Here is a 13,186-nt window from a genome sequence, read left to right on the forward strand (position 1 = left end):
ATCTCCACAGCTGGAAAACAATGCAGCTCTCGGCAGCCTCTCCAGCTCTGCATTCTCCTTGCCATCTTTGTATTTCATCCACACACACTCTCGTCCTGACCCTGAGCTTCCTGGAGGCTATCAAAGACACGCTCCACTCAATATTATTTATTTAACAAGAATGCAATTACTCAAAAGACAGTGTGAGACCTCGTGTTGTGATAAGCTAACACTAGTGTCTCCTATTATGCATCTTTAGAAAACAACCCAACAAAATGAAGTGAAAATGTCACAAGAGTCTAATCACAAACCGAACTCTTTAATATGTGTCAAAACATCTGAATGCAGTCATGCATGCATGTGTGCGAGAGCGAGCTTCGCACACGTACTGTAGGTGTGTGTGTGTGTGTTTAGATGTTTGTGTTCGCTCTATGATTACCCATCTGCTATGTATTTACACAATAGCTGATGACGGACTCATTGGTGTGTGCAAAAGGTCAGGACCACACTCACGTCTCAGAGGAGCTGCTGTGTGTGGAGAGCAGGCCCATATGCTGGGCTTTCATGAGTAGATGTGACGGATGGATCGAATGCCTGGGATATGTCACAAATGCTTATAATTAATCTGCTTTCACACAGAGCTGGCTGGGAGATTAGCCTGTTAGCATGGCTAATTACTGAAAAAAAGCCATTTTAATACCTGGCATCCAATACTCATCTCCCTCACCTACTGTGTGTGTTTTTTCAGCCTGTGCTCAAGGCTCTCAGAACTGTAGAGGTTACACATAAAGATGCGCAACCGTAGAGTACATCGTCTTCAAATGCATTTGCGCCACTTTGCGTGCCTATGGGCGTGCTGGTCAAAAAAAGAGGTGTGTTCATTGTCTGTGCATTGCTATTTTGAGGAACTGAAAATAGACTGCACCATAGACCAGCTAAAACCTGGCCTAAAGTTTGGCCTAAAGTCATTGGTGCAGTATTTTTTGTTATTTAAAGAGCGCAGAGTAGAAAATGTGCCCTGGGTGGTTGCACAACATGCATTGACTTTGCTTAACTAAAGGATTACAGTGTAAAATAACATTATTGTATGGGTCACATACATACAATAATGTAACGGTGGACAGTCATTTCGTGTTTCAGAATTAGCATACAAGCAGATCCTCTCTGGAGACGCGTTCAGACATGTAAATAGCAGTCTGCCATGGCAAGAGCGCGACTTGCTCTTAAAAGGAATGGGAGATGAGATTCTAATTGGTTTATTGCATGTTACGTCCAAAAAACACCCATTTATTAATGGACAACCCATTCAGACCCATCCTGTCATTAAAATAGCAAAAGTAAGTGCATCTGTGCTGTGCGTTTTAGACTTTGCGCTTAGTTCAATAGGAGCGCTAATTATTATTATTACTATTGTTATTATTATTATCATTGTATATTTTTAGTATTAGTGGCTGCCTAATACTAAAAATACAAAGGATTGCTAGTATTATTATGGTTTTTATTCATTGGCTGACTATAATAAATAAATAAATAAATACATACTACTTATAATAATATATTAAATATTGCATTACAATTTATTATTATTTTGTTCTTTTATATAATAATAATAATAATAATAATAATAATAATAATAATAATAATAATAATAACAACAACAATAATAATAATAATAATAATAATAATAATAATAATAATAATAATAATAATAATACAATTATTATAACTGGCTGTTTAATACTAAAATATTACTTTTTCCAACAAATAATTATGTCAACAATTAACTAATAATACCCGACTGAAAAAAAAAACAAAAATCAAAAAACCCTAAAACTAGTCTAAAATGTTTTGATGGTTTTATAGCTGGTTTGCAGGCTGGTTCTTAGAAGTGTTTTGACCACTTTGACCATATATAAAAACACCACTAAAATCTGTACACTTTCAGACTACACAGTAATAATGCAACCGTATGAATGAAATACATAAACAAATAATTGTGAGCAATTTAAAAAGAAAAAGAAAAAGAAAAAATAATGCAACAGTATGAAGGAAAAAACTGCAATGAAAAACTAATTTGTGATTGTATTACAAATAATTAAATAAATGAAACTGAAAATGACCACTTTAGCTGGTCAGGTTGGGTGACTAGCTGACCAATCAACTGAAACCAGCAGATAACCAGCTTGGACAGGCTGGGAGACCAGCTTAAACAGCCCAGCCAACTAGCATAGGCTGGTTTTAGCAGGGTTTTTTTTAAAGCAGGGAATAACAATTTTATAATAGCTGTAGTAGGCAGCCAGTTTAATAAAATAAGCTAAATAACATGCAAATGTGTCTGTAGCAGACTTTGCTTTGCATATTTTATAATGAGTAAATTTAGTAGTAAGTAAACAAATTTTGATGTGATTATTTTCTGCGGTGCTAGAATATAGGGTTTTGCTAAATTTATAAACTGTTCAAAAGTGCAGAAACATGCAATTTATGAGGCTGATTATTGTCGGGAGCTGACATTAGACAACTGGACAGACAGTGTCACACACAGCTGTGAGAATATTCTACTCACTGTTTGTATGTCACCATGACGATGAGAATAGCAGGGATGCAGCACAGAATGATGATGATGGCCAGCGCCAGTAGAGCCCCTTCTGTGTAGCCCACCGCCTGCGCAGCCTTCTTCACACTCGCCACAATATCAGGAGAACGGATTTCCAGAATCCGCCCGCCCTCGCCCAGGTACGGCTGGAACTCTTTATTGATGTCCAGAATCTTGCCGTCCAGAAACCTGTCAGACACACGTTGAGCAGAAATTTTTGAAAATAATTTCAATTTTCTTCGAACAAATATGGAACTACATAATGCCCCAAAAAAGCTTCCATAAAAACCACCATAAAGTATGTACTAATAATGTGATAGTGCTGAAATATATAATGTGATGTGATGAAATATACTGAAAATATACTGGTTTTGTAATAGTAAAAAAACGAACAATGAAATAAAATGACCCAAAAAAAATTGTGTGTGTGTATACAATGTCCATTATTCACTATTAATACCACTATCACTATCATAAAACACACACACACACACACACATATATATATAATAAAATAAAAGTATATAAAACAATAAATACACTTTCAGGCTACACAGTAATAATGGGAAAGGCAGTGCATAAAACTCTGCAACAATCTACCTAACTCTGTTCAGGAAGCAGACACACTGTCAGTTTAAATCTAGATTAAAGACCCATCTCTTTACCTGGCTTACACTAATACCCTTCTATTATTCAAATCCGTTGAAGGATTGAAACTGAACTATACTCAAAAACACATTATTACCAACATTACAAACCAAACCAAATAAAACAAAACGCTAAAAAAATGAAATAGTGCAATTAAAATGTCAATCTGTTCCGCACTTGCACAGTGAGCACATCATAATCACAAAACTGTACATTTTTGCTCAAGTACACAGCATGTTTATAGTGTAGTAACTATGACAGCCTGATGATTGACAGCTAGATGTTGATAACATTCAGTGTCAATCCAAAGCATCTTCAGCAGAGAAGCGGGAGCCAAGAATCCTGCTAATGAGGGCAGCATCCGTTCAGCTGCATTTAGCCTTTTCCAGTCCGTCATATGAGTTACTAGGCAACATGATATGGAAATCCTCATTCGTCCCTGCATGTGTAAATGGCTTGACTGTGCTAATATCAACCGGAGTTATCATTATTTAATACCTCGATATAGAGCTGATTACCAGTGCCACTCCAATGCAGAGCAAAAGTACTTTTCTCCCCAGTCGACATGAAATGTAAAAAGAGACGGGGCTTTGTTGACACTTTGTTGATCAATAATGTTTAAATAGACCTGCATGTTAAGTACTTCATAAGTATCCACAGCAGACCAATTAGCCCTGCTGCAGCAGAACACTTCAACAGAAGCACCCAGTAAACAGGACTGTTCAAACACAATTGATTATCCAGGTTTAAAGACTGATGAAAGACTTTGTGTTTTTGATCTATTTGGACAAACAGACTAAACCACGTGTATATGAGCTTCCCTTTCAGCTTTAAAGAAATGAGGATGAATAGATTTTGTTTTTCAAGGTGAACTGAGTAACTTTGCTGCTATTCTGAATTTACATCTGCAAATTTTGCTCATTCCATCGGCTCGATCCAGTTGACTGTGCTTTCTTTCTTCTGTGGAACACAAAAGACGGTATTGGAAAATGCCTTAATGCTTTTGTCCCTACATTGTTGTTTTATACTCCATAGCTGAAATAAAATTCTCCTTTGGTGTGTTGCAGAAGAAATGAAGTAGGTGAATAAATGGCGACGGTTTTAATTTTTCACACAGACTGACATAATTCAACAAGTTTTTACTGAATAACAAAATCAAAAGGACAGGTTTTAATTGAAAAGCTGATTCACCTTCTATTATGTAGAATAAAAAAATAAATAATTAAATTAAAAGAATGCGATGTCCACACAAGTATAGAAGTTGATTACCGGACTCGCATTCAAAAGGAAAAAAAAAAGTAATATAATAAATCAGCATGGTGTGTTGGAAATCGAACGTAATGTCCACATAAACACACACACATAAATCACTTATCTGTCCTTATCCGTAACATGAGATCTTCTAAATGCACAATTAAATCAAAAATGATCATTCAGTCTCCTTCAAGGTTTTCTATATCTTTTTCCTTTCATAAAACACAAAAGAAGAATGCCTTTCTTTTCTCCATACAATTTCAAGAGTTCCAAAAAGAACCACAAAATGTTCCGTGTGCACTCTATAGTCTTCGTAAGACATACAATGATTTGGAAAATAGTTTCCAGTATTTGAAGTAAAGCTGAAATAGCATGTGTGTATAGATTTATGTATCAGTATGGTATGTGTTGGTTCACTAAATGGAATAGGAATGGAACAGACTTAAGCTGGACTGAAGCACACAGGAAAGGAGTGATGAGCAAACTGACAATATTTTGTTTCCTTTCTAAATCAAAGATGCTGGAACATCATTTCAGATTGTTAGATCCGGTTTAACCCCTGGTTTTGCCCACAAGCCCTTCATCTCTTTAAATCATGTCCCCGTTGTGGAGGAAGAGAAACAGCATGGGTTAACTCACACTGTTACAGAAACAGAGCGTGAACGTGCTCAACAATGGCTGCCTGTTTTTATCGCATTTCAGAGTCAATGGGCTTCGAACCAGCAGGATGACTGGATTCATCCATACAAAACACCACTGAGAGTGACCAGATGGATTCAGAAGACAGAAACTAGTTTTTCGAGGGGGAACTTTTGCAAATGCTGAGGTACAGCTCAGACTGTAAAGCTTTGAGAAGCAGATTTTGAGTTTTATGACCTGAGACACCGGAAAACAGCCTTGTCTCCAGCAGAACATATAAAAGAAAACCTCAGCAGTCTGCTGTTCTAAGGGAGGAAGGTACGTACACACAAACAAACACACAGGCTGAGGAACAGCACGTCCCCGTGTAACTGTGTCAAATGGAAACGTAATGATAATGCCCACGCGAAATAATATGTCCTCATCTGTAACAAAGAAAAAATTGCAAATGAGATTTCTTCAAAGTTTAGTCAAAAATCATATTCTTGTAAAATTATGTTTTTTCTTCAATGAAGAGGATTCTCCTTTTTTCTCATAAAATTCCAAGAGAACCATAAAAGTGGTCTTTTTAAGATAACTGGTTAGTGCAAATAAAAAAAGTTAAATAGTTGACTGAAATGATTTCAACTATTTTTTTATATATAAAATAAAAAATGTATAAAATATATAAATACATAAAAGAAACAGAAATAATGAGTATTTTTTTCATATAAATGCAAGCTATATAATAATAATAAAGAAATCGCATAACAAAACTATTACCCTTCACATTCTAGGCACTTTAGATCAAAGCATGTCAATGTCAAAATGACTGAGATGGACAATCATATCCAAATAGGCGGGGTTTAATGTTCACAGTTTTACTATGGAAATGTTAAATGATGCAAATCACTAGATTTTTTTTCTCACAAATATTGCCATTTTGAAAGAGTGATGTGTGAATTGTCTGTGTCTCTCTCTACAAATAATGAAGCCGAGTTTAGGTAAAATGATGTCTCTATGTGTGTGTTTGCGTGTATGCACATGCATTAATTAGAGGTGTAGTATTCACCAGCTACAATGGATCAAATGCGTACGGCAAAAACAAAGGCATTCCACCCCGGGAACGCACATTTCAGAGTAAAATTACTGGCTATAGCATTATTTTTCAGAGAAACAGCTATGTAAACATAACAGGATTCCTTGACAACAATAAACTGTGTTTCTGGATGACTGGAAGTGGGCAGAATAATACAGATTAAAAGTGAAGTGTTTAATATTGCTAGCTAGCAGTTTAAATAGGTACTGCAATTGCAACCATTTCAAAATGAATGGCTATAGCATTATTTTTCAGTGAAACAGCTATGTAAACATAACATGTTTCCTAAACATCTACAAACAGTCAAAAACGTGGCTTTGTCACACACACACACACACACACACTTATAGGCAATCTTACATCTATCGGTATCTCAACAAATTAAATACAATTAAATAGTCATAGACTTTAATACAAGCTCAAGTATTTTGCTTGCAAAATATCTCTCACTGCGCAGTATGTCAACAACTGTTTCATTTATGTCTATATTTCTCTAAAGAAATGTTACCAGTAACCTCTAAGGCATACAATTTTCATCTGGGCAGCTGTTCTGCTTTGGTAGAGATACAAACAGGAGCAGAACACATCTAACAGTGAACAAAATAAAACATGTATAAGAGTAAGAAGTGTGTCTAGAAAGGCAGAATAAGGCAGGTGGTCTGTGATCTCCTGTGTTTGTGAATATGAATGAGAATATGTGTGTGTTGGCTCAGTAAACACATATTTGAACAGAATCCTGATGACTTGTGTTGGATCCCAGTGACAGACGCGTCTCCCCGCTGAGTCACGGGGCACAGCAGAGTTTAAATGAGCATATTGCTGTGTGTCTGGACTTCAGGGGGCTTTTCTCCTCTCGACCGAAGAGGACAGGTGCTTCCTGCAGAACAGCTGTTCACAAAGCCAGTTCATTTCCTTTTTCTCCTTTACTTTTTTCTTTCAGTTTTGCAGCTGTTGACTACAAATATGTCATGATGGCAAGAGTTTATAAAATTTCATGAAAATGCTTTAATGAAATCAATACTTTTAATCAGCAAGGATGCATTAAACTGATCAAAGGTGACATTTATAATGTATAAAAAATGGTTTTCTTTGAAAGCTTACATTCAAAGAATCCTGCAAAAATGTGTCAAATCTTTAAAAGAATAATAAATAAATAAACTGTTTTGAACACTGATAATCAGAAATGTTTGTTCAGCACCAAATTAGTATTTTACAATAATTTCTTAAGCATCATGTGACACAAAGGCTTTACAGAAATAAATTTAATTTTAAGATAAATCAGACAATGCTGCTGTTTTTGCAGTTTTTTATTCAAATAAATGCAGCCTTGGTGCGCTTACGAGACTCTTAAGCTTTATAATTTGTAGTGTAAAATTAATGTTAATATTATTTTCAATATTTTTAGCTGTGAGGGTGTATGTTAGTGGATGACATGTCTCCGCTTCCTTCCACTATAGGAAATTAAAGCCAAATCATCTCATTATGGCTGCTGCCACCTTTAGTAAATGACGTCATTTGGAGCCAGAGTCTGTGCAGTAGAGATTAGTTTAGAGCCTGAGTCTGCGCAGTATTGACGCCACGATGACACGCTCGTTTTAATAGCATACTAGCTAAAATCACTTATCACAAAAAAAACGTATCACAAAAACGAACAATTAAACATATCAGTGCGAAAACAACTACCATTAATGATTGAACCAGCCAGCCATTAGCCAGTAGCTTCACTTCACTTTCCAGGACGTGTGAGACACACCCGGTTAGGCTACGTTTAGCGGTTTAAAAAAGTAACCAAAAATATTTCCAATTCGGTAAAACTTCCTAATTGTCAACTAGATTTTCAGGATGATTTTGAAAACAAGTTGCTTTGCACCAAGAAGACCAAGAACAAGCAGTGATGGTAATAGAAAAGGATCTCGAAATGTTGCAAGCCAGATTTCATTTCGAAATGTCACGTCAGCACCATATACTGTAGCACAGAGAACAAGGATCTGGCTCCCTTTTTCCCAAATGTTGGCAACAAAACAAGCAGACTATCCACCTTTTTCTTGACTTAAAATGGGCGCTGCCATTTGTAAATTCTATGGGTCTAGCTTCTGGCCTCATCCGCATATCCAGATATTTTTAGCTGTACAAAAGTTTATTTTGCTGCTTGACATTAAAAAATTGGTGTGTTCTATTATGTTATTTTAATGTATGATCTTAATCCTGGACACACTGATTTGATTAGGGTTGGAGCTAAGCCTGTAAGTTTGAGACCAGTGGTTAAAGGCTGTGTGTTTGGCTTACTTGAAGAGCTCTTGTCTGGAGATGGCTCTGTTGGTGAGAGGGTCGATGGCGTACACCTGCAGGTCTGATTTGGTATAGTCCTCAAGTTCATAACCTTCTCCGTGCCTCCGAGGGCCAATCGATTCCACTATCACTTTAGCACCAGGGATCTGATCTTGCACGTAGCGCTCCAAAATACTGGGGAAAAACATGAGAGATGAAATGAGAAATAAAACATTACAATGAAAAACCCACTTAATTCTTGATACTTCTATTTTACAATCTAATAAAAAAGTACTGAAAATAATATATTTTTTGCTAAACCTAAGGGGTGAATCTCAAAAAGCATTCCAAAAATAAAAGTAAAACTACATATTTTTACACGCAAGTTCATTCATGACAATCATCTGGAATAAAAATCAACATCAGTGAGTTAAAAAGTTAGAATAAATGCTTAAATATTTAAATAAGATGACCTTTCACATTAAGTTGATAAAGATATAAATATAATAGCTTTTTTCTTTTGATTTCAAAATATAAGATGTAAGAGTTTCTGAATTCTTCCTATAACTCATGTTTAAAGCAACATGGAATAAATTATCTTAAAAATATTCAGCTAGCAATATATACACCTGACTAGTATTACAAAAGCAATAATTTAGTCTTTTATTATGATTATTCTGCATTCAACTGAGCAAAGTGGTTCTATTTTGCTTATTGGAATTTGCCATTTGAGCTCAATTCTGTGTTTTAACAATTGAGATGGCCTTTTAAATCAAAGCAAGTGGGAAAACAAAGGCTGCTGACAGTGCAGGAAACACTTAAATGCCACTCAAGGAAAGCAGCAGTGCAGAGAAACACACCGAGGGAGGAATTCTCACCTAATCAGCTGCTCTTTATTCTCCTCCACCACAGTGGGCGGCACATTAGAGACCACAACTTGCATGTCCAAGGCATTGACAACGGATACCTACAACCCACACAGAATACGAAAGAGACAGGGGATTTGATTCATGTATTGTAGTTTATATGCACAGCTGATACAGGGCAAGCTGACAGAGCTAAAATAATCAGATCTTGATATGTGTCAGCATGATGATCATATATTTTCTCCAAAATGGCTTAAGACCGATTGTTTAAATATATATATATATATATATATATATATATATATATATATATATATATATATATATATATATATATATTTTAAACATTTACTGTTGCCAGGTAGATTCATAAAGAGTTTTGATACTCTTTTTGCTGTTTAAAACATCACTACTAAACACAATGAAAAAATCCCACTTAAACCTGGAATTGAATCAAAAGTTTTAATATTTTGGGAAATGCTATGCCATAAACGGTCAGGTATTCTTGCACAGGATGACCATCTGGCTCAACTCAAACATTGAGACATTACCAAATTTTTAATTTTTTCAACATTTATACATAACATTCATAGTAATTTCCCATAGTATTATTATACTCATAATATACACTACTATTCACAAGTTGTTTTCTAAAATGTTTTCTAAAATAAATTATTCCTTCAATTCAGCAAGAATGCATTAAGGACAGTAAAGACTGCTACAGTATATATATATAATGGTACAATTTCCATTTCAAATAAATGCCCCTCTTTTGAACTTTCCACTCAAAGGATCCTGAAGCGTTTTCAGCAATGATAATAATACGATTTTTTTTCTAGAGCGCCATTGGACCATTGACACCAAAGACTGAAATGATAAGTCTAATAAATTATGTTAAAAATTTAGCTTATAATACATTACTATTTAAAAAAGCTTGTAATAGGAAACGATTATTTAAAATTATTTCATAATATTGCACAATATTGCTGTTTTTACTGTATTTTTGATCACATACATGCATCCACAGTGAGCATAAGAGACTATTTTCTGAAACATTAAAAAATCTTACTGACCACTGACTTTTATGGTGGTGTTGTTTGCAATGAAAAATGTATTAAATTTTCATATTTTGTTAGACCCCACTGTATACCATCCAGCTTTAAAGTGCTTTTTGCGGCTGTAATGGTCTTTACTGTAATTCAGTTGGTCAATAAGGGTGTAGCATCTGCATGAATGCTTTTTAGAATCACTTTCTACACCAGCAGAAAATTATACTGCTAGCGGAAATTGAAAATGACACGAACATTATTGACATGATGTTTAAAACCTTGATGCATACATCAGTTCCAAAATCCCACTTATTTTATTTGGCGTTGATTAGCCAAGAGATTTCCGGGAATTGCACAAGTCACTGGCTGCAACACTTCAGGAAATACAGCAGCATAAATAATTCAGCTGACACAAAAACAGTTTATTTATATATTCATTACTGCACTAAGTAGTGCACAAACACCATATGCACTCCCGCATGCAAACATTTATTCAAACATAATGTATTTACCAAACCAAATCAACACTCTGTAGAGATATTTTCCCTTAATAACAGTGCTGATTGTTGTTACGCAATTTAGACTCTTTTTAAATTATTCAGTCAGTGATTCGATTTGAACCCCAAACATTAATTTTGCATAACCGGAGGAATAAAAGAAAATATCAATTCTCAAAGTGACGTGTTTTGAGGGGGAACTTGTGTTTGAATCATTGTTTTGCATGAGGTGCATGAACAAAGATACAGGTCAAAGGTCACATGCACTCACCACCACATCAGCCCTGCCGCTCAATCCCTGCCCGTAGTTGTCTGTGGCGATGACCTCAAACTTGAAGTAGGATCGCCGCATGTTTCTGAACATGATGGCGCTTTTGATGACGCCAGTGTACGGCTCAATGACGAAACTGTCTTGCCCCTCGGCTGTAGGGGGGATGATCAGCCTGTAGGCCATCTTACTGTAGTTTCCAGTGTCGATATCTGTAGCCTGATATACAAGTTATACAAGTTACACGCAGAAGCATATATGAAAAAGAATAGGATTTTGAGAAATTAACATTATCTCATAAGTAGGTGACATATTATGGCTCTTTTTGCAAAGTCGCTGGTGTCCCCAGAATGTGTCTGTGAAGTGTTAAAACAAAATACCCTACAGATCATTTATTACATCATTTTAACTGAAAGCAAAAATACTTGGTGTCTGTTTCTTTAAATGCAAATGAGCTGCTGCTCCACGCCCACTTTTCAGAATAGAGCTGCGACAGTGCAGCTCGTACCTGCTACAAACTGTAAAAATCTGTTTTGTTTCTGATTAAATCAAGACGAAATCGTGCATTTTAAACCATGTTAGTTTAAACTTCTGATATATGTGGATACATCTGAAGGACACGGACAGAAAGCAGGTATCACAGCATATGAGTACTAAACTAAATTTGTTATGTTAGTCGGTTATGTCTGTGTATTTAAAAAGCTAAGAAGGAAATCACATGCTTATTTTAGATCTGCGCGGCAGCGGCAAAATACAGTAAATAAATCTCTAAATCTAATGCGCTCTCGTTTCCATGTTAGCATGTTTTTCTCAAACTTTCGGCATTGGCATTTAACTGGTACACCGTTGTCGCCTGCAAAATCAAAATGACGGCATACCAGGTGGAAATGTACAGATTAAGAGGCGATAATATTATAATGAGATCCCTTTTGCAATGTCAATAAGGGAGCAAAATCAGATGCACTCGTTTGTTAAGAGGCTTTCAGAAAAAGGCTTATTAAAATCAATTTGCTTAAACTTTTTTCATGTTTGTTTGGTTGGTAGATGCACTGGGGACCTATATAAAGCATTTAAAACCTGGAAAAGTCAGATTCTGTCACCTTTAAGGTCATTGCACACTAGTCTGAAATGTCTGTACATTAAAAAATAAATACCTCACATTGTGTCAATCGTGTTTACACACTGCCTTTAAAACTTTCATTCATCATAAAAAAAGTCATATCTGGTTCGCTTTTATGCATTTTTGCATTTCGCAATGCATTTTCATAGTAAAGGATGATGAATAGAAAGAAATATTATGATTTAAACTTACAAAAAAAATAATTAAGGGTACTATTTTTCATTTTAATATGAAATTATGACATGATATATGATATTATGAAACTAAAACCACCGTTAGGTAAGTTCAGTAATTAATTTAATTGATTTGTTCAAACAGCTGATTTCAAGAAAGTTGCTTTGTGTGGAAATATTTGGACTTGTGATATTGAACGAAAAAGAGTTTTGACAATATTGTTTCTAAAATGTAACAATATTAACTTGCTTATTGAACTATTGCTTAAAATCAATATACGCCAATGATTGTACTAATAATAACTTAAACTGATTCATTTTCCTTATCGCTCTAAACTAATGCATGGAATCATCAGAATTACTGGTTATATAAAAAAACCTAAAAACTAGAACACTTAAATGTTTTTAAAAAATACTATTTTTGCTGAACTACCCCTTCACAAGCATTGAAATAGAGAATTAAATACAAAAGCTCCACAGCTTCCACTTCAGTGATGACCTAGAAATGTAATAATCCCCATATATCATCAGATTGAATGCCTTAATGCTTTTTATAGATGTTAAAAGACTCAATTTATTAGATAACGGTCACCTTGCGGTAGCCTAACACACAGATCCCAGTGGGTATTTTACAGGTGTCCGTCACTTGTCTTCCACATCGTCAGAATGGAGAGAGAAGTTGTCTAAGCACAGTTACAAAGATGTGGGGGGAGGTGAGCAGATTTGAACAGCGAAGGAGAGATTGTACTCTAGT

At 35.3% G+C, this 13,186-nt stretch overlaps 1 protein-coding gene across 14 annotated transcripts in view; it reads right to left on the bottom strand.

Annotated features, from left to right (window-relative positions):
- The window catches only part of pcdh15a (protocadherin-related 15a), a 159,518-nt gene that overhangs the window by 19,111 nt on the left and 127,221 nt on the right, over nt 1-13,186 (bottom strand). For all 14 annotated transcript variants that reach the window (XR_006252284.1, XR_006252287.1, XR_006252286.1 and 11 more), the window contains 4 exons: nt 11,143-11,358; nt 9,338-9,426; nt 8,478-8,654; nt 2,543-2,761 (listed from right to left, as the gene is read on the bottom strand). Coding sequence is in view for 10 of the 14 variants with exons in the window: in XM_043254592.1 (XP_043110527.1) it covers nt 2,543-2,761; nt 8,478-8,654; nt 9,338-9,426; nt 11,143-11,358 (701 nt within the window). In the remaining 4 variants the exon portion in view is untranslated. The remainder of the gene's footprint in view (nt 1-2,542; nt 2,762-8,477; nt 8,655-9,337; nt 9,427-11,142; nt 11,359-13,186) is intronic.

Source organism: Puntigrus tetrazona, chromosome 13 (genome assembly GCF_018831695.1).
Source record: "Puntigrus tetrazona isolate hp1 chromosome 13, ASM1883169v1, whole genome shotgun sequence".
Lineage (NCBI taxonomy): Eukaryota > Metazoa > Chordata > Actinopteri > Cypriniformes > Cyprinidae > Puntigrus > Puntigrus tetrazona.